Source organism: Hakea prostrata, chromosome 8 (assembly GCF_041222555.1).
Source record: "Hakea prostrata isolate BN-2017 chromosome 8, UWA_Hpros_2, whole genome shotgun sequence".
Taxonomy (NCBI): Eukaryota; Viridiplantae; Streptophyta; class Magnoliopsida; order Proteales; family Proteaceae; genus Hakea; species Hakea prostrata.
Window position 1 is genome coordinate 40,880,323 of NC_142607.1, and position 27,045 is coordinate 40,907,367.

The following is a 27,045-nucleotide window of genomic DNA, read 5'->3' on the forward strand; positions in this document are numbered from 1 at the left end:
TATTGCAACCCTATGAGAATGGGCTTTTTTTTTTTTTTTCTTTTCCCCTATCCGTTTGTAGACCTGAGAAACATTATTACCTGAAGCAAACCTTTACAGTTCAGTTTTAGGAGACATCTCAGAGCCTGTGAGAAACGGTGCAAGGGAGAGACCGAAAAATTGAGATTTTTTTTATTTTGGAGAAATTGAGATCTTCGGATGAGTTGGGTAACAGACTTTTATTTAATTCAAAAGTTATAAGGGGAGGGATGAATATACTAAAAGGTACGGATGGGTCCTTCGAGGTTGGACTTTTAACTGCTCTACTAATCCACTGTGGGTAAGGAGTAGCTTGGTCTGTTAAGATCTAAGTAGATGTTGCCCCCATTGAGGAACAATTGAGGAAAATGAAAAACAAAAACGACTTCACTGGGGATCGAACCCAGAATCTCTGGTTCCGTAGACCAGCGCCTTATCCATTGGGCCATGAAGTCGTATACATATATGCATCCGTTAAATACATAAATTTAAATAATGACGATCTCCATCGCTTCTGGAATGACTCCGTTTTCTGAAGGCACAGTTAAGGGGGAAGGGAGGTTAGAAATTTGATATTGAATGATGTGTTCGATGGATGACCTGAGAGGCCAAATGTTACATTCACAGTTTACAGATCCTGGACTTGGAAGATCTGTGATCGCCGCATTCATTTTAGCAGCGGCAGTGGTATCGGCACCACGGCACCGGCAATGCTTTGCCGTAAAATGGCCGTCAGCGAAGAAGAAGAGCAACTCAAGCAGAAGGGCGTTTAAATTTACTAATCTACCCTTCTTCGCTAGACTCTTCCTCTTTCGAAATGACTCTTTTAACCTCAAAACCTAATCACAATCAGGTGACATTTTTAACCTCAAAATTTAATCACAAATAGCCTGACAAGTGGCACGAAAGAAAATACTGGTAGTTTTGCTTCCGGCCGAACCGTAGACAACGACCTCCAAGACGATTTCCACCACTAACCAGAACTTTCCAGATACCCCGCACGTGGGCCGCGGCCCAAAACCTTCCTTCGCCTATGTTACAAGCTAAAAGCCATTTGGCCCAAAAAAGAAAAAAGAAGCTATAAGCCTTGGTCTAATTACCTACTAACCCACGGGAAAAGTGAATAATTACGTCTGAAGTCCAAATGACATGAAAATTAACTCCCAAATGAAATTCAGATCTCCTGTCAACCAATCAGGTTTTCGTATTAGATAGTCTCCTCGATGCCACAACTTAAGATACCACTATCCTACGTGGCATTATGTGAAACGGATATTACATCTGCCAAATCAACCACGTAAATCTCGTCACACGTGGCACCAACCATCCAATCCCAATTCTCTCTCTCTCTTCCTCTCTCTCTCTATAGTCTGTAGAGTCTGCTCTTCTTCGTTTTCTCTCTTTCTCTCTCCAAGCACCTCTGGAAAGCTTCGGAAAACTAAATTAGACTGTTCTGTGATTTCGCACTTGTTGATGGTTAAGTTGTTGATGTTTGGGAAATCGTAGTATGTGGTAGTTTCTGGGTCCTGAAGAAGAAAATCGTTTTAGGTGCAGAATTGGAAATGTTAAGGTGGAGCTCCGAGCGATTCGCTGAACTGGATTTGGGAATTCGGATCTGTTATTTCTTCATCGAAAATGTTTGAGTGGAACGAGGAAGAGGTAAGAATTTTACGGCCGCTGTTGCTTTTATCAGCTTTAACACAAGACAAATTAAAACTTGCTTCACCTTCGATTGGTTTCTTGGGTTTTGAGATAACTTCGTTGCTTTTTGGTGGTTCATAATTTTGTGATGGGAAGAGATAAAAGTTACCGTGACGGTGGTTTTTTAGTGGTTGTCTTTAGTTATGGGTCTATCAGTCCAATGCATTGTTAGGGTAGCAATTTATAGTGAGAGAGTGGCGCATAATGTGCTTACAGAGGAAGAACTAATTAATTACTGCTTATTGGTTTAAGTTATCATATCAATTAAAACTTGGTTAAATAGTTTCATGGCGGCTGATCTCACCATACATTTCCACTTTCTGTTGTGCCTCTCTGCTGTATTTTGTTTGTTCTTCCAGTGTATACTGTTTCTACAAATTCAGACGAGAAAAGAAGAGGCTTCAGATTGTGGGGTTAGAAGGGCAAAGGAATAACATCAGACAGGGTGGCCTATACAACTGTTAGTAGTTTATGGATGTGTTATTCTAATCAAACCAATTCAATAAGAGAGTCCAAGTGATTTAAAATGACCTGTCGTTGTATCTTTGCATCTATACTCCCTGAAATTCTAATAGGAGAAGTCTCCTTAACTCTCTTCTTTATCCTTTTAAATTTATTTATTCTGGATTCCTAGTTCCTAGTGCTAGTAGGATAATTCTGGTAGGAGCTAGAAATTTCCAAAGTCTATAAATAGAGTTCTACTGATGGACATAATATCAAAATCCAAAGTTGCTGCAAATATTTTGGATGCCTGATCTCTTCTCATCATGTATCCTTTGGGTTATCTTTGCAACCTAAAGAAAAGGCTCATCAAAATTTGGCAATTGTATTATTTCTGGGTAATGGAATAATATTTTCCATCTCCATTATTTTTGTTACATTCCATATTGACTCTACCTATCTCAAAACCCCTCCCATGGGGATTTGTTGACAATTTAGGTTTTTCCCATCATCTTTTAAGAACCCATCTATTATTCCCTAGTGTTTCCATTCAACTCTCATCTATTTCAGAGCAACCCTTAGGTATCCCATAAAATTATTGAATTATTTTGCCGAAAGATTCTGGGCGGATCCTTAATTCTAGGGAAACTTTTCAAGAAACCCTGAACCTAGAATTGGATTCACATCAAGGGTTGGAATGTATGAGAATCTTGAATGATCTTAGCTGTGTCCTTCTATACTTGTTAATTCCATAAGAAAGATGCAAAGCATATGCTAGACTTAGAGATAGAGGGTTGTCTTAGAAGGCTTGAGGAGAGGTGCTATATGTTGATCAAAGATTACAGTAGTAGTAGGTAGGTGATGTGAACTCAATTTAGGGTTAAGGTTTCTTGGATGGATTCCCTAAATTTAGGGCCTAGAATCATCCAGCAACTAATTCTAAAATTCTATGGGAGGGTTTGGGTTTTAGGAACAAATTTCGGCGAAATTCGCCAAGTTCGACACAGGACGAAATAAAAAAAGCAACCGATTCAATATTGCAAAATTTCGCCTAAAATCACCAATTTTCCTACGAAATCTCCAAAGTTTTGGAGATAAGTTGGCGATAAGTCGACTGAGATAAGGGAGTGAGATCGTCTGCACTCGGCAATCCAGCCTCCCATTCCTGGACTTGGTCCTCGTCTCCGTTGCCAAAGCCACTTTCGTACTCATTCATTTGAAATTCATCTCCCATCCTCTGTCGTCGTCTATCTCAGTTTTTTAAATTTAATAGATTCAATTAAGTTAAAAATAGCAGAATGAAGATGAGCATCTCAACTCTAATCGGTGAGCGTTCGACAAGAATTTCGAGGTCGATGGTGATTAGGGTTTCAGCAAGCAGACAACTGAAATTGCTAACCTTATCACGAATACATTGAAGGCCTGAAGACTCAGAAAAGGCTCTCAGAGACAGATGGAAACTACTAGATAATTCGATGAAGAAGATAGAAACGAGCGACACCGAAAGGGTTCTTCCATTCTTCGTTCCTCTCAAGTCTTGGGTGACGGAAAACGGCGAAGGAAGCGGTTAAGATGGAAGTTGATAGAGTAGGGCAAGTTGAATAGACGAGATATCTTGATATTTCGCAGACCTTCAAAGGTGTGGCTTTGAGAAACATTGCTCTTCATCTCTGTCTTGAACCCACCTGAAATATCGTTGATAAGTCGGCAAAATTCGCCGGTTCTACTTCACCAACATATCGCACCCGTTTACTTTGAGATGGCTTAAAATTATTGGATAACCTCTGGGGTGGTTCGGATGCAAAACAGTAAAAGATATATTGTTTAACTTGGGTTTGGGAAAGTTTTAGGGTTTTATAAAAATGAGGATGGGCTAGTTGCTTCAGATTAGCAATCCCTAATGGGTGGAACTTTGGAGAGGAAGTAATTACAATGGGATTGGAGAAGGGATAAACAATTTGGAGTTTGACGGGAAAGATGTGGGTTGTTATACGGTAACCTAAAATTGTCTGGGGAAGGGTATGAAGCTTGCGTAGGTGTTGAAAGAAACGATTGTAGTAGAATGGCTTATTTTCATTCATAGGCCCCAATGGGGTATTTATAGTTACAATCTGAGTAAATCCTACTTTGAGTAGGATAAGGAAATACAAAGCAAATAGAATAGAAGCATAACTAAAAGAGGAGTCTACTCCAATTAGGAAACCTTAATCATACTTCCAACACTCCCCCTCAAGTTGAGGCATGGATATCACACATGCCCAACTTGACCAAAAGAGTATAAAACATCTGTCCAGGTAAACATCTACAATTTGATCTTCAAACTTATAGATTTCTTCTGCCTTATAGACTTCCATTTGCTTTGTCCTCATCTTTACTGCAACTTTATGTCTCCAAGGAAGAACACCCAAGAAAAAAGGTAGAATCTTCAAATGTTGAGAAGACTAAATTTCTGCGCAAATCTGAGGGAAAATATATTTTTGGGGTAACAATTGCTAGGGTAAAACAGCCAAAGTGAAACTTTTGATTTGTAGCAATGTTAGATCTTTAAAGGGAAATTTTGACAAGGGACAATCTCCAAAGGTAGGGGAAAATTTGTCAAGATAAGTGACAATCTCCAAAGGTAATAGAGATCAAGTTCTCCAAAGATCAAACGACAAATCTTTTGCAAGGTTAGATCTCCGAAGAGAAGATGTCAAGTTAAGGGGCAAATCTCCAGGGTTAACAGAGATCAAGTTCTGTATAGTCAAAAAGATAGCTCTATAGCAATGTTAGATCTCCAAAGTAGAAGATTGTGAAGGTAAGGGACAAACTTTCAAAGGTAACAAAGATCAAATTCTACATAAGGAAGTCTACATGATAGGCATTGAATTGTAGACATCTTCAATCTCCCCCTCACGTGTGGCTTTACACGTGAGAAAACAATAACAAAGGAAAGGAAGAAATTGTAATGGTAAGATGAAAGTATCAGGAAAACAAATCTAGAGAAAATGACAAAATTTGAAAGGTGGATGACCGAGCCTACGGTGCCACTAATGAAGGTCTGATATTACCAAATGGACCGAATTAGAAGATGTAGTCAAAGCAGAAGTAGATCCTCCAATTGGATCGAGCAAATAAAGTCCATTTACCACGTCCAATCTCCTTCCCCGTGACCAGATCCTGAAGTAGTAAGGTAGGAGTTAGTAGGGGTAGTAGAGGAAGCAATGGTCGAGGCTGTACCGGCAATAGAAGACTGCAGAATACGTCGCAGAGTAGCGAACTCCTCCTGTGAAAAACCAACGTCTGCAGAGGGTGTGGTGGAAACTGTCGCAGAAAGATTAGCCGTTGGTTTTCCCTTTCTTTGTGCTCGTTTTTGTTCAAAATCAGCAGGCTTCCCATGCAGTTTCCAACAATTTTCCTTGGTATGATATGGTTTGTGACAGTTTTCACACTTGACAATTTCCTTAGCCGGATCAGATTTAGTGTGAATAGACTATAAAGCTGATTTCTCCATAATAAGAGTATGAAGCATGACTAATCGACGACTTTCCTCACACTGAACAAGAGCATAAGACTGTTCTAGTGTAGGAAAGGGAGAATGACTTAAGACTTGCACTCTGATCTGATCGTACTCCACGCTCAAACCTGCCAAGAAGTCATATACTCGGATCTTATCAATGTACTTCTTATATGTCGCCACATCATCTGGATTAGTGGGGTGATAATCCCCATAATTATTCAACTCTTGCCAAAGAGATCGCAACTCAGTATAATAGTGGGCCATAGTTAGTTCCTTTTGGGTAGTCTCATGAAGCTTCTTTCGTAGCTCATAAACCTGTGCATCATTCCCCAACCGTCCATATGTTTCAGTAGTAGCCTTCTAGATTTGGGCTGCAGTATCAAGTAATAGGTAACCCCGGGCAATATTTGGATGCATGGAATTCAAAAGGAATGACATAATAAGAGAGTCATGTGATATCCATTTATCTGTTAAAAACACTGTTGTAGTGGGTTTGATAGTGGTGCCCGTCATGTATCCAACTAGTCCTCTTCCAGCAATAGTTAGGTAAGCAGATCGAGACCAGATCAAGTAATTTGTGCCGTCAAATCTTACCGAAAGAGAATGAAGAGTGGGAAAATATTCGGATCCAGTGGGAGTAGTAGTATCATTTGTGGCTGCCATGTTGAAAAATTTGTCTGCAGTTCTTCAGTCTTCACCTTTCGAAAAAAAACTAAAACGTCGCACAATGCAATAGCCAAACAATGATATGATCAAATCTCCTTTTTCCCTTTTTTTTTTTGAACCAGAGAAAAAATCTAAGTCTGGTCTAATAGAACCAAAGACAAAAAAGAAGGAAAAATATGGTTCTGGTTTAGTCTATTTTGGACAATGAACCAAGAATTGAACCAAACAATGAACTAAAGAACCAAATCAGAAGTTGAACCCAAAAAACCAACCAAATAAATCAATAACAATCGATATCTTCTTCCACACACCTGAAAAATCGAAGATTTGTGTTGCGCACGATTGGGAAGATGATGCAGCAGCAGCTAAGGTGAAGGCGATGGCGATGGTGGCTTCTCTTCTTCTTTCCTTTTCTTCTTGGTAGAGCCCACTGTGATTTAGTTTTCCTAATCGCAAGAAGCAGCAGCAGGCACAACAGTGCCATTAATATGTCCTAGGATTTCTTGGTTAGTGTGGAAATTAGTGAACTTGGATGAATCATTGTGACCCACCAAGCCTCTTAATTATAATAATGAGAAATGTATAAGATTGCATAATTGCCCATAATGGGAATAAACAACTAAATAATAATAATAATAAACTGAACCAACCCACAAACCAACCGAACCAACCAACACTCCCCCTCAAGTTGAGGCATAGATGTTAGTCATGCCCAACTTGCTTAAAATAGGGAGAAAGTGTCCTTCCTTCAGTTGTTTGATAAAGATGTCAGCCACTTGGTCTTTAGACCTCACAAAAGGCATGCATATCAGTCCTTGCTCCAACTTTCCCTTGACAAAAAAAATCTGTCTATCTCAATATGTTTAGTACGATCATGTTGTACTGGATTATTGTCTATATTGATGGCAGCTTTGTTGTCACAATATAACATCATAGGGCTTGTAACAGGAAACCCAATATCACTCCTCATATCATGGATTTGTACTCAGCCTCTGTAATTGATAATGACACCACCTTTGCTTTTTACTTCTCCTGGTCAATAAATTGCCGCCAACAAATGTGCAGTATCTTGATATTGATTTTCTATCAGGGGAGCTAGCCCAATTTAGATCTGTATATACTTCCACTATCAAACTATCTGTGGGTGACAAGAGTATTCTCTTTCCTGGAGTAGACTTCAAATACTGAAGTATTCTAGTAACCACATTCATATGACTCGAATATGGGTCATGCATGAACTAACTCACTAGGCTTACTGAAAAAGCAATGTCGGGCCTGGTCTGTGACAAATAAATCGACTTCCCAACCAACCTTTAATATCCCTTTATCACTAGTACTCCCTCTTTCTCTTTGAGCTTAATACTTGCTTCAATTGGAGCATCCACTGATTTACATCCCAACATTCCCACTTTTAATAGTAAGTTTAGGATATACTTTCTGTGGGATAGATAGATGCCTTTTTATGACCTAGCACCCTCAATTCTTAGGAATTATTTACGTTTTCCTATATGTTTAACCTCAAATTCCTTGCCAAGGAAGCTCTTTACCTTTTGTATCTCTATACCATCGTTCTTAGTGATGACAATGTCATCCATATAGACAATTAGAAGAGTAATGTGAGTTCCTAAACTTTTCACAAAGAGAGTATAGTCAACATTACTTTGCTTGTAACTAATCGATGCCAAAACCTTTTGGAGGCTTCCAAACCAACACCTAGGAGTTGCTTCAACCCATAAATCGACTTCTTCAACTGACAAACCTTCTCTTTTGTTTGTTGTTAGATAGGCCATGTGGGATTTCCATGTAGACCTCTTCTTTCAATTCTCCATGTAGAAATGCATTCTTTACATCTAATCTAATTGATGTAAATCCCAATCTTGACTCAGCCACTGATAACAGGACATTGATCGTATTCAATTTTGCAACAAGGGCAAAGGTCTCTTGATAATCGATTCCATAAGTCTGGGTGAACTCTTTTGCAACCAATCTAGCCTTCAACCCGTTGACTAAACCATCCATGTTTTGTTTGACCACAAACACTCACTTACAACCTACTGATTGTTTCCCTAGAGGAAGAGTAACCAACTCCCAAGTACCATTTTTTTTCATAGCCTGCATTTTCTTTACCATTGTTGCCTTCCAATTTTTATCAACATAGGCTTTATGCCAAATCTTTGGAATAGATGTAGCAGATAAAGAAGATATGAAGGCTTGGTAGGAGTTGGACAAAGAGTCATAGGAAAACATATTTTGCAATAGGAAGGTCAGAAGAAGATAACTCAAGGGAACTTACAGGACCTGAATTTGGATCAGGAGACTAGAGTGATAACCTATCAACCTTCTCTACTTGCTGTTGCTGATTGGTTTTCTTCCTTTGATAAGTTTACACATCCTTGCTTTGGTCAATTTGCTGTTGAAAGACTTCAATGGTGTGCCTCACAAGAGTGGTCTCCCTTTGGATAGGATCCTCATAAGGTTCAGAGGGAGATTGAGTGTCTTTAGGTTTGTTGGCCGAAGGCTCCCCCTGGTCAGGAATCTCTTCCTAAACCTTTAAATGGGCTAAATTGGGTTGGTAGATCTATATATGTGACATGAATGTCCAAAGTGGGAAAGAACACCTCTCCTCTTAGAGTCTCCCCCTGAAGAGGTGTATAACAGGGATTAGACTCATTAAAGATTACATCCATAGACACAATTGTTCTCTATGGAGATGATAACACTTGTAACCCTTTTGAATAGTGGAATACCCAAGAAAAATGTAGTGGAGGCCACGAGGTTCCAACTTAATCTTTTGGGTCGAATTCCTAGCATAATACACGCAACCAAATATTTTGGGAGGAACTATAAAGGATGATTTCCTTGACGAACCTCATTGGGACATTGAAAATCAAGGATTCTACTGGGCATTTGGTTTATGAGGTAGGAAGTAGTGAGAACTGCATCACTCCAATATTGGTTGGGGACATTCATAGCAATCAAAGAGAATGAGCAATCTCTAAGAGATTCACATTCTTTCTTTCGGCCACTGTGTCAGCACAACTGGTTTGGTGTATTATGCCAGTATCAAAGAGGTATCTCTGAAAATCTTTCTCACTATACTCTGTTCCATTGTCACTGCAAAGGACCCTCACAGTGGCATTGAATTGAGTTTTAACCATGTTATGAAAACCTTAAAAACATAAAAAAAAACTTTATTTTTGTGTTTTAAAGGATAAATCCATGTGGAAATAGAATAACAATCAATAAAAGTCACAAAATAAGGATGGCTAATAACAACATGAGTCTACAGGGCCTCCACACATCAATATGAATTAACACAAAAGGCACTGAACTTCTATTATTATTAGAAGGCAAATAGCTTGAACGAGTTTGTTTAACAAAAACACAAGCTTCACAAAAAAGAAAAATCCTTATAACAAGATGAAACTCATTCCGGAAAATTTTTCCTAAGAGTTCCTATTTTTTTTTTGGGGGGGGGGGGGGATGTCTTAGCCTACAATGCCATTGGTGTAGGTCTGACAACGCCAAATTGACTGATGAGGAGTAGCAAACATAGTAGAAGAAGAGTCCATTCGGCGCCAACAAATAAAGTCCTTTGTCCAGTTTAACACATCAAATCTCCTTCCCTATTACTAGATCTTGGAAGACACAATAGGAAGGAAAAAAGTTTACCTTATAATTCAAGTCATTGGTGAGACTACTAATTGAAAGAAGGTTTGTAAAAAAAGATGGAACATGTAGAAAACTGAGGACAAAGAAAGGGATGGTGAATGCTGTATGGTTCCCTTCCCAACAATAGAAGAGTAAGATCCATCAGCTATATGAATCTTATCTTTCACTGAGGTAGTAAATAATTCAAGAAAAAGGAAGCAGAACTTGTCATATGGTCTGTTGCTTCAGTATCAATAATCCATAGAGCACAAATAAAGGAAGCATGGAAGCTTGTAAATAAGTTATGTGAACTACTAAGGTAGGAGTTTGAATATGCAGGTGAAGGAGCATTGGAAGAGGTAGCAGCAGCGGTAGAAGATTGTAGAATGCGCCTCAGAGCAAGTAACTCGTCCTGGGAAAACCGATATCTGTAATAGGTTCTGCAAGAATAGTCTCTGAATGATTAGCTTTTGGCTCACCAATCAGCAGGCTTCCTATGTAATTCCAGCATGTAGCTTTGGTATAATAGGTCTTGTGGCAGTGCTCATATTTAACCATGTCTTTGGCTGATTATGTTTTAAACACCATACTTACACTCTGAAGAGCATATTTTTCCATTATCAGGTTGGGCAACATAGCCAGGCAGCGACTCTCCTCACATTGGACAAGTCCATAGGATTGTTTCAGTGTAGGAAAGGGAGAACGACTCAAAACTTGTACCAAAATCTGATTATACTCCACATTCAATCCTACCAAAAAATCATTCACCTGAATTTTGTTAACATGCTTCCTGTAGGCAGCCACATCATCAAGATTACTAGGTTGGTAGTCGCCATAATGATCCAACTCTTGCCAGAGAGATCGTAGTTCTACATAGTACTGTGCAACGGTCAACTCCTTTTGTGAATTTTTACGAAGTTTCTTCTGTAACTCATGGATCTGTGCATCATTCCCCAACTGGGCATAGGTTTTCTTAGTGGCCTTCCAAATTTGAGCTGTTGTATCCAACAATAAATACCCCCTGGCGAGATTTTGATGCATGGAATTAAAAAGAATGACATTGGAAGAGAGTCGTTTGAAATCCATTTATATTGAAGTACACCAGCTGTTAAGGGTTGGTGGTAGTGCTTATAACATGGCCAACAAGACCTCTTCCAGCCACTGTCAAATAGGTAGAACGAGACCAGATGATCTAGAGCAAATAAGTAGTTCCATCAAACCTGACGGATAGTGGTGTAAGGGTGGGATAGTTTTCATGACTTGTCAGAATAGCTTGAACATCCTATTGTGCCATATCTTCAACTAACTCACCCAAAACACACACACACACACGCGTGTGCTATGTAAGAAAATTTCTTGGAGAAGGAAACAAAAAGTAGTCTTAGGTTGATTGATCCCCCCAAAAAAGGAAAAATCCTGATCAAAGCTGTTCTTTAGTCTTCAAACCTTTCGAAGTATCTGAAACATCGCAGGAGTAGATCATCAACCCCAAAAAATTCTGTCGTAGTAGGAGAAGAAAGGACAATGTCAATCTCTGTAAAAAACTACTTCATAGATACTGCCCAAAATATAGTAACCCACCAAGAGGGAGTCGATGGTAAGAAAGGAGGGGGTGGGTGTCGGTGACAGTGAAGAGGAAAACTACCTCTATCATTGATGGAGGGATGTGTTGATGGCGGGAAAAAGAGAGAGCTCTCGTTGGTGGGTAAAGAAGAGAGAGAAAGAGGCGTGAGTTTCTTTGTTGAATTCTACCTTTCCCTTGGCTCTGATGCCATGTGGAAATTAGTGAATACTTTGGATGAATCACTGTAACCCACCAAGCCTCTTATTATAATAATGTGAAATGTACCAAATTACATAATTGTTCTTAATGGGAAACAAACAACTGAATAATAATAAGAAACTGAACCACAACTTATAATTGAACCAACCCACAAACTAACCAAACCAGTATTAATAGTGATATAGGCAGATCTAGACCACATTTAAGTAGTTTGAACCATTTAGGATTGTAAGCGGATAACCAAGCGGCAGTAGTCGGCATGGTTTTCAAAGCGTTCGCCCCAGTGGTAAGGCGGTTTTTCAACAGCCTTATTTGCCACCGCTTCATTGACATGCAATTTTTTAGCCGCTTTTTTAATTAATTGTGCGCTTTATTATTGCCTAGAGGTTGGTTTTTTTGGCATTTTGTACATAATAATATTTTTTCTTAATATTTTTCAATCAAATTTTATTCTACAAAGTCATATATAAATTTAATAGTTGATGGATCATTAGATGTACAAGACACTTATTTGGCATCACACTATCATAGAGGTAAGTAAAAATGTAAAATTACTACTTTCATTTTCATACTTACAATATGACATACTTCATACTCATATGTTATGATGCTTGATGAGATAAACTTATGTTTGTGTTCTTTTTTGGATAATCTTTTCATAATTATGATTCTTGAATGCTTGTTTTTTTTTGGGATGAATGTGATTCTTGAATGTTTGTTTAGCTTAGAATAGAAATTTAACAGTTTAAAAGTAGTTGTATTGAAAAAAATTTAACCCAACCACTTTGGTTGCCTTATTTTCATCTAGGCGCTGCTTTGTTGCTTAATCACCTAGGCGAAGCCCCAACCGCTTTGGTCACCTTGCCGCCTTGACAACCATGGTAGTAGGTATAAGTTCTGGTGTGGTGTTGCAGCAGAGTTGTCATCTTCTTTTGATCACAATTTTACTTAGATCAGATTTTAGGGTTTCAGACCTGGGGTATATGGGTAACAATTAGGGCAGAACTACAACCACTTTAGGGTAAGCAACTAGGACGAGAAAAGAGGAAAGTTTTAACCTTTAACAAATTTGAACTGTTTACCAACTGCATTCCAGAATACAGCCCTAAACCAGATTGCTAAAACAAAGGGGAAAAATTACAAGCGAAGGTTCAAACTATTATTGGGTACAGCCCCAAAAAGAGATTGCAAAAGGGTTGAAAAACTGCTAAGGTACAGAGGAAAGAAAATCCCAGGTCTGCCACAAGGTTTGATCTCTAAAACAGAAGCATTCCTTCAACCCCCCCCCCCAAAAAAAAAAAAAAAAAAAAAAAAAAAAAAAAAAAGATGAGGGAGAACAGGTTCAGGGAAGATCTGGTTTGGTTCCTTCTTTTAATCTCAGATTGTAGAAAAGAGAAGGATGAGAGCAGCAGCTTGGTCCATTAATTCCCTTACTGCTGTCCCTAAAATAGGTGACAAAAAGGTGCGGCTAGGTTTCTTTCCAAAAAACTGTAATTCACTTAGTGATTAATGGGCTTAGGTAAACTTCAATTGGGTTTGAGAAGAGTAGCAGCTGCAAGAAGAATACTTAAAGAATGTCCCAGAGCTTTGAGAGAAGAAAAACAAAATACTTGCTGCAATTCAGGATTGAGAAAGACATCTCAGCTGTAATTTGGGCAGAATATCTTCAAGAGGGACCAAGTTTTGAGCCTAAGGCTCTGATACCATGTTGTCACTTGTCAGTATAAGAAGTGATTGCTCAGAGAATGTTGCTTTATTCATAGCCTCCAATGAGATATTTATAGTTACAAGCTGGTAATGCCTACTCTTGAGTAGGAAACTCATACTTTTAGTAGGCAACGTAATATGTTGAAGCATACATAGGGACCATGGGCTATTTTACTGTTCATGTGAATAGTATAATGCCAGTGATGCATGTTTCCTTTTTACATATGCTACTCTACTTTCTATTTCTAATGTAGGAATCTTGCTACACAAGTTTTGGGAGTTTCTATAAAATAAATATAAGAAGGAATAGGAAACCAATCTAGAACTGAAATACAAAATAATAAACAATGTAGTAAATAAATAAAGGAACAAAAAATTAATTAGAATAGGAGTTTTAATGAGGAGTCCTACATCAATTAGGAAACCTCACTCCTATTCAAATTAATAGACGTCTTGTAACACTATCAATTCCTCTCTAGGAGAGCCATCGGAGCTGGAGTTGGACTCCGTTAGAGCATCAGGTCTAGGACCTAGAAGACTGTAGGGCACTTGTCAACTGTGTTGGCCAAGCAAGCACTCCGAGGGGGAGACCTTATGCAAGCAACAATTCTTTGGGACTTATTCTCCCTATTTCTACTTATCTCTTTTTTCTCCATGGCAACCAGTTATCCGGCACTTAATCTTCCCCAAGTGCTATCCAATTGGACACCTACATTCTCACCATTAAATTTGCTGATTTGTGGCGGAAACCATTAGCAACCTAGACCTATCATTCGATCAAACCTCAGCCCATTAAACCCAGGAAGGCATTTAGCATATTAGGTAGAACTACATAAATTTTAATTTGCTATTTTTCCAATTTAGATGGTTATTTTCACAATGGAACACCAAAACACTCTGTTTGCCATGGCGACACCTTACGGTTACCGTGTTGCTAAGCCGCTAAGGAAGATCCTCAAACACTGTGATTGCCACGATGCCTTAATAACTATGAACATAAACAGTATCTTCCCTAGATTTTTATACTTTTGAAGCTGAGGGCAAAAAGGGGGTTTGAGTTACAATAGGTGAAGAAGAAGAGGAAAGAAATTTGTTGGAGAAATATTAAAAGATTAAGGTTTTTTTGTCCCAAACTAACTGCATGGGTGTTTTTGTGACATTTTGCAACCATAGGGTTCAATTGCAATTTTGTAGAACTGAGGTACCATTTCAGCATTTCAATGAACCTCAAGGGGGGTTGCTGTGAAAATTTCCCTAATGATATTCATTTTTACCCAATCATTTAGATGCAACTTCATCAAGTCCCACTTTTCATGTTACTTGCTAGTATGCATTTTATTATTCTGAAGTCTAGGTCTAGCCAAAAAATGGACACTCGTTTCCATATAGGTTAATATACTTTTCCAACTTGTGATTTACATGGCAGTTTTGACTTTTATTGATAGATTATTTCTTTCATATGTGTTCATAAATTTGTTGGGTCGCATTCTTTCACCTTAAATTAAGTTTCTTATGGTAATTATCTGCTAAATGTTGGATTTTCTCTTGTTTCATTTATTAATTTTTTTTTTCAAAAAACTTATGTTATTGTTCTGAGGGTGAAATCTGGATGACTTAGTCAACTCAAGATCAATTGTAGTTGTTTCTATTTACAGCAATTCCTTTTAAATGCAGTTAATTTTCAGTTTGCAGACATAATATGGGGTAAGGCCGGTGAGAGTGATGACCACATTGTGCCTTATCCAAAGGAAGACGGCCAGAAGGTTCTTGTTACATTTGGAGATCCAATCAAGAAGCAAGGGGATCAGGATACAAACCCTAGCAAAACCATAGAGCAGAAGACGCCAGGACCTAATAATGATTCTGCTGACTGTAGACTGGAAAGTAGTTCGGTATTTAACAGAAATGAAGGATTTTCAACTCCTGGATTTGACATGGATTCTTGGTCTGATATGCCATTGTCAATTTCTGAATGTGGCAATGGATTTGCTGTCAGAGATGGTCAGGATTCTATCAGTGAAATCAGCAATTTCAATCCATCAAGAGGTGATGCAGCTCAACTAGAAATGACATACTTTACAATATTAGTTCCTCATTTTCTGATGGTTTGTTTCGCTCAATACTCAATAGATGATACAGCTCAACTAGATGGTGATCGTGAATTGTTTGTGGACGAGCATATTGACAAAGAAGATGGATTTCTTGACTATGGTTGGGATAACATTGAGAGTTTTGATGACCTTGATAGATTATTTAGGTAATGCAGGATTTCTACATTCTTTTCTTTACTCTTAATAAATTATCTTCTTTAAAATCCATGAAGCTGTGGCTTTGGAAAATTGAGTTATCATGTAAGAATGATAATGCTTCCACTTTTCTTTCAGTTCATTTAATTGTAATTATGAGTCTGATCCATTGCCTCACAAGTCAAATTTTGTAGAGACGATGACTCAATACTTGGACATGAAAATCTTGGTAATGTGGATGAACTGTGGTCATCTACAGATGCAATTAGCAGCCCAGCAACATCCTTCCCTTTGTCTAGAGCATTAAAGAGTGCGCCTGAGCAATGTGAGGTCAAAATGGAATTTGTGCCACATGAAGCCAAATCTTCTACCCCTGGAAATGGCAAGATGAATGATCATGACCCTGAGGGTGTACTTAATTTGCATCCAACCAAGGATGAAGTTTCTGTGAAACAAAGCTGCTCATCTATTGAATCACTGATTGAATGTTCAGCAGAGGGAAGCAAGCAGTTGTTGAAGGAGAAGGTAGACTATTATTATTATAATGAATGATTAGTCCTTAAACATTACATTTTGTATTAAAGGAGGGGTACATGTAAATGTCACATATGCTTGTGATTATACAAGAGCTTCAAGACAATTATTCTGCCACATAGACAGATTATTGGTCATTTCATCTGTTGGATAAAGAGGAGATCTTCTAGATTAGTCACCTATAAAATGACAAAGTCTAATCCAATCTGCTATTCCTGTTTATTGGCATGCTCTATGTATATCATTGAATGCGTACCTGTGCTTGAGCCACTCCTGTTCACTTTTCAGTTACTGAGCAGATAAAGATAGGAAAATCCATGAAGGTGGTCACTCAAATCTGTGACTTCTGGAAATGCCAAATGGTTGTGATACCAATAACAACCCTCAAAGAAATTAGTCCTCATTCCCTCTATTCTTTTACCATGATATGATTGATGTTCCTATTCCAACTATTGGATTGAAGAGTTTAAGATCTGGATTAACCATATGTCAAATTTCAGAGCCATGTTTCCCTGTATTGGAGAATCTGTGTCTGCATGCCTTTAGTACTTTGACTATTACTGTGCTCTCATCCCTAAAGATTTTGAAAGCTCTGTTTTGCTACATGGCAAATCCAGGAAAGCTGAAACTTTCACTTTTAACAGGGAACTAAGGGACTACCTGTCCACAAAACTCGGGTCCATTTATTTGTCATATGGCAGTCGTTGGCATATAAGTTGGGTGTATAGGGAAGCTTCCTGCCACAGACATGTAGGAACCATGTTGATTGATGGATATATATCAATTTAAAGTGTTTTGTTTCTCAGACAACTCCAGAGGAAATCGGAAAGACTGAAGCATCAAACACCTACTCTGTTAGTATGAAGGACATCACAAAAGAGGTAGTTTCATGAAAAATTATTCATCAAAACCAATCTTTTTATAATGTGTAAAATTTAGATACTGGACTTGAGTTATTGATGTAGATATTGCCTCTTGTTTATGCTGCATAATTAAGTAGGACCTATATTCTGTTGTGTACTGGAAATGCCCATTCTCTGCATGCATTCAAGTGCCAACCTTGCTTAAGATGTCATGTTAAGGTATTGCAATTGCCATATTTTAGCTGTGACCTTATGCTAATCTGTAACTTGGTTGAGCTGGAATTTTTTCCAGCTTTTCTTAATGTTATTGCAATTTGCAATAATAGGCTGTTGCGTACTTAACAGCTTGAGCTTTTAGAATAAGCATTCTATAGTCTTTACTCTTTACTTCCTAATGTTCAGCTCCATACAATGTTCCTGGATGTGTTTTTTTCTTTTTCATGAATGAATGATTAAATAAAGCAATGGAAACAATACAAAGGAGAGGAAATAAGGGGGGGGGGGCAGCACAAGGCTTTAAGAGGGGGTTCGGATAGAGGAACTAAGACCGCAAGAGCTAACAATTAACCTATTTCTGGGGTTGTCAGTAACCAGGGGATGGGGAAGAGATAGCAATCTAGAAGAAACATCAAAACATATGGCTTTCGAAATCAGGTTTAGGGTCCAAGATTTGGAGGTCCATCTCCTAAGATTGCGCTGCCACCACAAGTGGTGAATGGTGGTACCAAAAACTAGCTTGCCTACTTGATCGCATATGGAGTGGCTGGCAAAATTCCTCAAGATTCAAGTCCAATCTCGAACAAAACCGTAGGATTGCCTCGATCAAGGCCAGATGGGGGCAAGAGCTTTCTCCCAAAGGGAGCGAGAGAAGGTGCAAGAGAAAAAAATGTGGTCAATATCCTCTGGACCATTCCAACAAAGGATGTAGTTTGGGTTAACGGGAATGTGGCAGCTAATGAGGAAGGATTGAGTGGGAAAGGTAAGGTTGAGGGCTCTCCAAAGGGTGAGAGCGTGGTGGGGGATGTGGCCGTTGAACCATACCAAAGGGGCCCAAGGGACATGGGGAAGGGGAGCGAAGAAGGTTCTAAGCGGAGGAGGTGGTCAAAGATTTAGAGGGTGAGGGGTAGGGGTGTCAACGGTGCGGTTTGGAGCGGTTTCGGGCTGAAAACCCCCCAGCCCAAACACAGCCCATTTAAAAGATAACGGTTTCGGTGTGGTTTCGGTTTGGTGCGGTTTGGGTTCGGGTTGGTTAGCGGTTTGGGCTAACGGTTTGGATTCGGTTTGGGCTAACGGTTTGGACTAAATAAAAAATCAATATTGAAACTTATTTTTATTTTTCCTCAACTCTTCCCACAAAAAACTACGATAGAGAGAGGAAGAAGACTCCAAGTAAATCTAGTGATGGCATTAGCTTGATGCCTTGATCCAAACACCCCCAACCCCAAAAAAATAAAAAATTTAGATTCTTCTATCATGTGTAGGTCAACCTTACAATCTTCACCCAATGAAATTAGATTTATATGAAGGCTTAACTTAAAATTACTTGTGATATGAAATAGATTTGCTAGAGCCTAGTAACAACACATGGTCCATTGGTCCTACCATAATGGCATACAATGTAACAATTACGAAAACATGATTCTAATTTCTAAATATCACAAGAATAAAAACACTTAAACACCATTACAAAAAAGCTCTATTTTGAAAGGAATAAACAAAGGCCAAAGGGTAACAACAAACACAAGAAAGTAACTTAGAGAAACTTCAATGAGTTCATCCAAATTCCAAAAGCATTGAATTTCAACCTCCTTCTTAACTGTTGAATACTTTGTTCAAGTCCACCTGTTTGAACCAAATCAAATAAAACATGAGAAATGAGAATAAATAAAAAAATAAAAAAGCTAAGCTACTTTAAAATCTGAAGTCTTAACAACATGACAAAAAAAATCATAACATAATAGAATGTATGCTACTAGATTTCAAATGGTTTAATAGTACACTACCTTAGTATTTAAAAATTAGAACAAGCAGAGGAAGTAGCAGCTGTTGAACTTGATGCCATGACGCTTCCTAGCACATTGCCTAACGCATTGTTTAACTCATCAAGATCATCAGCAGGTTCAGCTACACACCAAAGTAAACAAGTTATTAATTGATAAACGAAAGTTCATTACAAAATATGTGATTAAAGGGGAGGGAAGGGAAATGGGGAAGGAAAAAAAACCTCTGAAATCAACATCAAACATCCAATCTCGAAGACATATTAATGCTTCAGCGTTGGTTGGTAGTAGCTTGCTTCGATACTTATCAATGACACGACCTCCAGCATTAAAAGTTGACTCAAATGCCATAGTTGAAACTGGAATAGCTAGTACATCACGAGCCATTCGAGCAACATCTGGATATCTTGACCCATTAGCCTTCCAATAAGCCAACACATCAAAATATCATCATTATCCGTGCATGGGATCTTTGGGTCAGATAGATATAAATCTAGCTGAGATGTACATTCACTATCCAATTCAGCTATCACAGGTGCCGTAAATTCCTAAGGAATACATAAATTGTTAGTAATATTAGTAATTAATATAGAAATTTACAATTCTAAAAAAATAAAATAATAGAATTTAAGTAAAGACTAAGGAATCACATTTACTTACAGTTCTTGTTCTAAATTTTCCAGGACGAGGAGGCATTGCACTTGATAGATTTTCATTTCCACTTTTATGCATACTCTTGTATTCATCAAACAGTTGATATAGTGCAATCTTGACTTTGTTGAACATAACATTGGCATTTGAGTCTAAAGGAGCAACTTTTGAAAATGCCCATTTTACAAAATCAAGCTTGTAACGAGGGTCAAATATCAAAGCAATGGCTAAAATTATACTATAACCACTCCAATACTTGTCAAATTTCTTTTTCATCTCTATTGCCATTGACCTCATGAAACTTCTTTCATTTGAAATCTCCTCTAACAAATTCAGATGTATCTCCCATATATTGACAAAGTATAGATTGGATGTAGGATATTTGGAGCCAGACAATAAGACAGTAATTTCATAAAAAAGATGCAAGAAACCTATCAAACATTCAATCTTTGACCATTGATTTGAATTGGGGCATGCTTGATAATTGCTCTCCAAATCCTTAAGAACTTCAAATGCTTTTCGATAAAAAATTGCAGATTCAAGCATAAGATAAGTTGAGTTCCACCTTGTGGTGACATCTCCATGCAATCCCTTATTACTTTCCAATCCCACTTGCTTACAAACTTCCAAAAACTTTACCTTCCTTGATTGAGATGCTTTCACATAGGTTACACTGGATCGCACTAACTCTAGAGACTCATCAATACATTTGAATCCATCATGCACAATTAAGTTAAGAATGTGTGCACAACACCTATTGTGAAAAAAATTCTCCATTACATAGAAGAGCATTCTTGAAGTTTAAATTCCTTTTCAACATCTCAACAAAACTGAAATTATAAGTAGCATTATCCAAAGTAATTGAAAACAATTTTCTTTCAATGCCCCAATCATTCATAATTTGAGAAACCATGTTACAAATATGCATACCAGTATGAGGGGGTGGCATTATGCAAAAACTCAATAAATTCTTATGCAACACCCAATCCTTATCAATGTAATGTGCAGTTAATGAAATATACCCATCATTGGATATGGATATCCATAAATCACTTGTCAAAGAGATCTTACCATTAAAAGAGTAAAGCAAAGACTTGATTCTATTACCCTCTGATCGGAAAAGCTTCAAAATCTCAGTCATTTGTGTATTTCTATTTATATGAGTATAGTCCGAAAAAAGGTAAGAGATCAATTCCTTAAACTCCTCATACTCAACAAAAGCTAATGGTAACTCATGTTTAACCACAAGCCTAGTGATTTTGTCACGTACAAAATCTTGATCCTTCTTTTTGTCTCTTATTATCATTTGCCCTTCATTTCTAACCATAAGCATTTGTCCCACATCAACGTTTTTCCTCTTTAGACAAATTTGAAGATGTCTTCGAAGAGTTCTAGTTCCATTTCTAGTACTATTAGCCTTATATATCTTTCTACATTTTTTGCATTCAGCTCTTTCTATTCCATCCTGGAAATCTTTTACATCAAGTACATTGAAGTCATCCCATACTGTACTTCTCCTACCCCTCTTTAAAGTTGTTGTAGTAGTTATGGTAGCTTCACTAGATTGAGATACCATGGATGGCACTTCAGGATATCCCAATGCATCATCAGTCGTCTCATCAACATTAAGCTCATCTACATTGATAGGTCTTCTTGACATTTTCCTAATCAACCAAAATAAATGTGATATAGTAATATACTATTGAGTACAATTAATAAAATTCAATATTAATAACAAGATGAGATGGAAATGTTTTTAATCGTAATCTATAATTGTCACCAAAAATCATAATGAACATTCTCATGCACACATATTTAGAATATAATAATTAGAAGATTTGATAGATCATAAATACAACTATACAAGGTTAAGGCAAAATGAAAAGAAGATGTTTTCATTTATCTAAAGAAAATTTAGGCCTACGGTTTAAGTGAGTTTACCATTTTCAAAAAATAACCTCTTCTTATCAAATTAATAAAAATAAAAAAAATGATGGTCAGAAGGAGGGTAAGAATTTGCTAGAATTTCTAGTGAACGTGCAGTGGAGACATTGATTTGATCATTGATTTGATGACATTATTCTGAGTCTTTTCTGTTCGGATTTGGGAAAAGAAATCTTAACATTTAAGCCTCGTTGTGAAGCAGGAGAACTGATTCCATAACATCCAGAGTGTTCTATAGTTTTTTTTTCCTATTGAACCGCATATGCTGTGAAAAGTTTACTCCATTAAGGATGCAAGAGAATCGACGAATGATTGTGAGATTACCTGGAATCGCCAAGGAGATTAAGAGCAAGAAAAAGAAGAACCAAGAAAGCAGAATCTCGTTGTTGCTTGCTTGCTTCCGAAGTTACCACTGCTTGCTGCTAACGTCATCGTTGCCATCGCCGAGAGGGAACATGGTTACAGGAGAGTGGTAAAATGTGAAAGTAGCTGAATAGAGAAAGTAAAATTGTAAAAGTGAAAATCCTTTACGAAACAGTGAAAGAAATTCTGCAAATAAAAGTGAAACCAGAAAGGCAGAAACCGTAAGGATTAACCGATTAAGGAATTAAGGCATTAGGTTCTTTTTTGTTTTTGGTAGAAAACTAAGGCGGTAGGTTTCTAAAATTAAATGAAATAGCCAGATAGGGTTTGCTACAGTTTTGGTAAAATTTAAAAATTAAAATAATGAAAATTTTGAAATTTAAAATTTAAATTCTCAAGAATATGAAACGTGGGTTGGGTTAAAGTTGAACAATGAGTTAATGCGCCATAACCGTTAGGAATAAGGGTTTTTTTATTTTTTATTTATTCAAACGGGTTAACAGGCTGGGGTTCGGGCTAGCGGGGCCGCACATGGGCTGGCCCGGCCCAGCCAAACCGTTCGGGCTGAGGGTCTTCAGCCCAAACACAACCCATTAAGGTTCGGTTCGGGCCGGTTTCAACGGTTCGGGTTGAAAATTGACACCCCTAGTGAGGGGAGTCAAATGGTGGTATCTCGGGAAGAGTTTAGGATAGGATGGAGGGCATTCTAGACTTGTTTGAGACTGGGGTGAGGGAGAGGGGACCAAGATCCAGTGATGAAAGAGGAGAGGGTGGTAGTCTTAGGGATACGAGTTTTATAGACCATGTGGGGACTAATGAGAGAATAGAGAACACCCATTAGATGCCAGGGGTCGAGCTAGAAGGATGTGGAGGATCCAAGAGAAATTTGAATAGAGAAGGCAATGAGGGCTCGCGGTTGAAGGAGCAAAAGTTTTCTCCAGATCTAAAAGGGGTTGGAGGGGCATGGTGCGGTTTAGAAGGTGTCCTACTTGAGAACATATGAATGAACCCAGGAAACCCAAATTGAATCGTGCTTTGAGGCAATCTTCCAAATGAGTTTCAGGAGGCAGGCCATGTTAATGTCAAGGATGCGACAGATCCCAAGACCTCCTTCAGACTTAGGGCGACAAACTGCAGCCCAAGAGATGGGGTGAAGGAAGCAGGACTCTTGGCCTTTCCAAAGGAAGGCGCAAAAATGGGATTTTATAGTAAGGATGGTGGATTTAGGGATAGAGAAGATGCCGCTCCAATGAAGATAGGAAGATTGGAGGACATATCGAATAAGCACCACTCTACTGGCGAAGGATAGAAGTTTTCCTTTCTAGAGTTGGAGCTTTTTCCTGATGTGGTCGAGCATTGGGGAACAATGGTGGTGGGTGAGCCTGCCAGGAATGAGAGGGAGTCCAAGATAGGTCATTGGAAAGGAACCAAAACTAAACCTTGAGAGTTGCAAAAGAGAGGAGTGGACAGGATTAAAGACTCCAGAAAGAAAGAGGGTAGATTTTTTCAAGATTGACATGGAGACCGGAGAGGGATTCAAAGGTGAAGAGAGAGGAGAGGATGGTAGAGATAGAGTGGTGATCAACTTTGGAAAAGATCATGAGATCATCTGCAAAGACTAGGTGGGTAAGTTTAGAAGATTTATACTTAGGAATTGGGGGGGATTAGAAGCTGATCAGTTTGGACTAGAGAAGTCGGGAGAGGACTTCGAGGGCCAAAGAGAAGAGGTAGGGGGAGAGAGGGCAACTTTGGCGGATTCCACCCAAGAAGGGAAGTAGCCAGCTGAGGAGCCATTAGTGATGATGGAGAAGTGGGGAGTGGAGATACAAATCTCGATCCAGTGGATGAAGGTAGGAGGGAATCCTATGGCAGAGAGGACTTCACTGATGAAATACTAACGGATAGAATCAAAGGCTTTGTGGAGATCCACCTTTAGAAGGCTGGCCAGGGAGTGTGAAGCTTTGTCAAACCCTCGAACGATCTCCACACAAAGGAGGATGTTGTCCAAGATACTGCGACCCGAAATGAAAGCAGATTGGTTAGTGCTCACAAGCAAGGGAATGACAAACTCAATACAGTTTGTGAGGACTTTAGAGATGAATTTGTAGATGACATTACAGAGGGAGATGGGACAAAAGTTAGAGAGAAGAGGCTTTAGGCTTTTTGGGAATGAAGCAAAGGAAGGTTTGGTTAATGGAGGAGAGTTGGGAGGGATTGAGGAAAAAGCTCCGAATAGCGCAAATAAGGTCGTGCTCGATGAAATCCCAGGCAGACAGGAAGATGCCCATACCAAAGCCATCGGGGCCTGGGGCATGATTGGCTTTGTGGGAATGAATAGTAGAGATAATCTCCTCAGAGGAAGGGATGGAATGGAGAGAATCTGAGGAGGAATGGGCAACAAATTTGTTAAGGAGAGAGGGGGGGGGGGGGGGGGGAGGGAGAGAGGAGCTCGGAGAAGGAAGGAGACAATTTCAGCCCTGATATTGGGAGGGTCAGAGACCTAGGAGCCGTTCATAAAGAGAAGACAGGGGATGGAATTGAAATTGAGGCAACCTTTAAGTGATCGGTGAATGTAAGCAGTGTTTGCATCCCTAAGGTCTAGCCACTTGATTCTAGCTTTTGGCCAAAGGAAGCTCTCCTCTTGGGAGGAAAGGGAAGAAAGATCCAAGGAGAGGGGTCTAAGGGGTAACCTAGGAGAAGGTGTTGGACCCTAGAGAGCTTGGAGCGGCAAATGGAAATTCGAGAAGAAATATTTCCAAAAGTGAAGGAGTTCTAGGAGTGAAGGGCAAGTTTAGTGTTCAGGAGCTTATGAGGAAAGGCAATGAGAGGGAGAGTTGCAGTAGATCGATTGATTCCATGCCTTGAGGACAGTAGGGAATAAAGATGGGCAGGAGGTCCACATGTCGAAAAATTTTAAAGGCTTAGGACCAAAAGAAAGAGGGTCAAGGATATGGAGGATGAGGGGAGTGGTCTAAGAGACTAGGGGTAGAAGTGGGCATGGGAAGCGGGAAGCAAGAGAGCTAGGATTCGTTAGCTAAGAATTGATCAAGCTTGGAGGCGATATGGCTGCTCTAATCCTCCGGTTTCGCTAAGTGAGGAGATGGCCAGACCATTGAAGATCGGAGAGGCCTGTGTCCTCAAGACAGGAATTTAAGGCATCAACAACCATTGGATCCAGAAGGCTGCCACCAATTCGTTCATGCGAGAAGCAAACAATATTGAAATCACTCGCTAATACCCTTAGGATGCCCCTCAATATAAGGGGCAATGGAGCGGAGATAATCCCATAGGGGGGATCGATCGGAGGGTTGATTCAAGCCATAGATAATAGTGAGAAAGAGGGGAGAAGTCGAAGAAGAGGGGAGAAGATGGAGGTGCATGAATTGAGGGGAGGAAGATAGGAAGGTGGTCTGGAGCTTTTTTGGGTCCTAAAGAGTCTAAATACGGCCATTGGAGGCTAGATGGAGTTAGAGAGAAACGACTAGGAGGGAGCAATAAAAAGAGTGATCCGTTCAATATGAATATGGGTTTCATGGAGGGCACAAAAAAAAGCTTTTGCTTCATGAATGACATTTTTCACATCAGCTTGTTTGGCAAGGGCATTTAGACCCCCAACATTCTAGATGAGTAGATCAAACATAGTTACTAGAGTGGGGGGGGGGTATCACAGTAGCTTTTGGGGTGGGGGAAACCTACTGATCTTAGCGGGGGCATGGGGTCTCACATAAGGGAGAATGCAGGGGGGAGGGGGATTAAAAAATATTAGGGTCAATGGTGGATCCTGAGCTTGGGGTTGATGGATCAAGCGGGTGGACCAGGTTTTGGTTTTCTGGCGTGGGCTCAAAAGGGTTAGAAGATGAATGCAAGGAAGATAAATGGTCCAGATGACATTGGTGGGCCAGCAGAGGGCGACCAAGAAGAATAATGGAGGGTTGGTGCTCTTTGGGCCGGACGAAGGAGAAAAAGGATGACAGTTAAAAGGGAAAGTGGTGGTGTGGGGGCCCACCACACCGCCAATGGGATTTAAAGGAGAGGGTTTTGAAGGAGTGGGATTTAGGATGGTTTGCTTTTCCGCAGGGGGAGTTAGCAATAAGCACAGTGACAATAGCAAGATGCTTAACGAGGACGGTAATGGTTGAGTGTTGGTCAAGGCAGCAGGCAAGGGATCATGGGGAGGGGAGACGGTAACTTGAGTGGCTCAATGGACAAGGATCTGAGGTTCAGGGGTTTGCAGAGACCAAGAGGCTACAAGCCTACAACAGAGTCTTCAGTACCTTTGAGACCTGAGGTGAGAGCCGCGATCAGAGGAGCGTCAGAGGAGGTAACATCAATCATTTGAAATCCAAGGGTGGCAGAGGTCAATAGTGTCAGAGGAGCAAACCAGCGGGAGGGCAGAGCTTCTTCTTTCTTCGATTTCTCCTATAGGTTTTGGTAATCGGCGAACTTGGCGGAGTAGCAGTGGAGGAGATTTCTATTGATATTTCATCTAGCTTGTCAATCAAAGGAACCGGAGAGTGGATGGGAGGGTCTACAGTCATTTTGTCTTTATGGAGAGTCAGATTGCAAATAGTAGTGGCCAAAGGAGATGTCGGTGCAGGCAGCAATGGCAGGATCCTCGTAGCAAAAGACGAAGTGTTTAGGGCAGTATTGTAGGCGATAGTCTCGTGTCCAAAAGATGAGCATGTATCACACCTTGCCGGAATCCAATCGTATGCAATAATTTGATTGTAGAGAAGACCATTATCGTCTTCGATAGTGATGTTGGGGGGGGGGGGAAGTGGCTTCGGTGTAGGCACTTCAACACAAATTCTGGCATAAGAGAGGCGTTCTAGTTTAAAGGCCTTCATATCATAACGAAGAGGGTGTCCGAGGGCAGAGCCGATGCGACTGGGGCATTTCTGGTTCCAGAATTCTAGGGGGAGGCTAGGGAAATTTATACACAGGAGAAGAGAGCTGAAGTCGACTTTGCGGAGAGGCA

At 39.4% G+C, this 27,045-nt stretch overlaps 1 protein-coding gene, 1 non-coding gene and 1 pseudogene across 7 annotated transcripts in view; 1 reads left to right on the forward strand and 2 right to left on the reverse strand.

Moving 5' to 3' along the window:
* Positions 1-400: 400 nt before the first annotated feature.
* On the reverse strand, positions 401-473 carry TRNAR-ACG (transfer RNA arginine (anticodon ACG)). The gene has a single exon. It is a non-coding gene; the product is annotated as a tRNA-Arg (tRNA).
* An 881-nt stretch (positions 474-1,354) lies between these two features.
* Positions 1,355-27,045, forward strand: part of LOC149007894 (protein LNK2-like) — a 61,089-nt gene continuing 35,398 nt past the window's right edge. For 4 of the 6 annotated variants that reach the window (XM_089165643.1, XM_089165645.1, XM_089165644.1 and 1 more), the window contains exons 1-5: positions 1,355-1,677; positions 15,152-15,512; positions 15,597-15,723; positions 15,907-16,237; positions 17,053-17,127. In XM_089165643.1, the coding sequence (XP_089021769.1) occupies positions 1,654-1,677; positions 15,152-15,512; positions 15,597-15,723; positions 15,907-16,237; positions 17,053-17,127 (918 nt within the window). In that variant the 5' untranslated portion in view covers positions 1,355-1,653. Of the gene's footprint in view, positions 1,678-15,151; positions 15,513-15,596; positions 15,724-15,906; positions 16,238-17,052; positions 17,128-27,045 lie in introns of those variants that run through there. The other 2 variants (XM_089165646.1, XM_089165648.1) reach the window with 2 other exon arrangements.
* On the reverse strand, positions 19,121-21,420 carry LOC149007895 (zinc finger BED domain-containing protein RICESLEEPER 3-like; annotated as a pseudogene).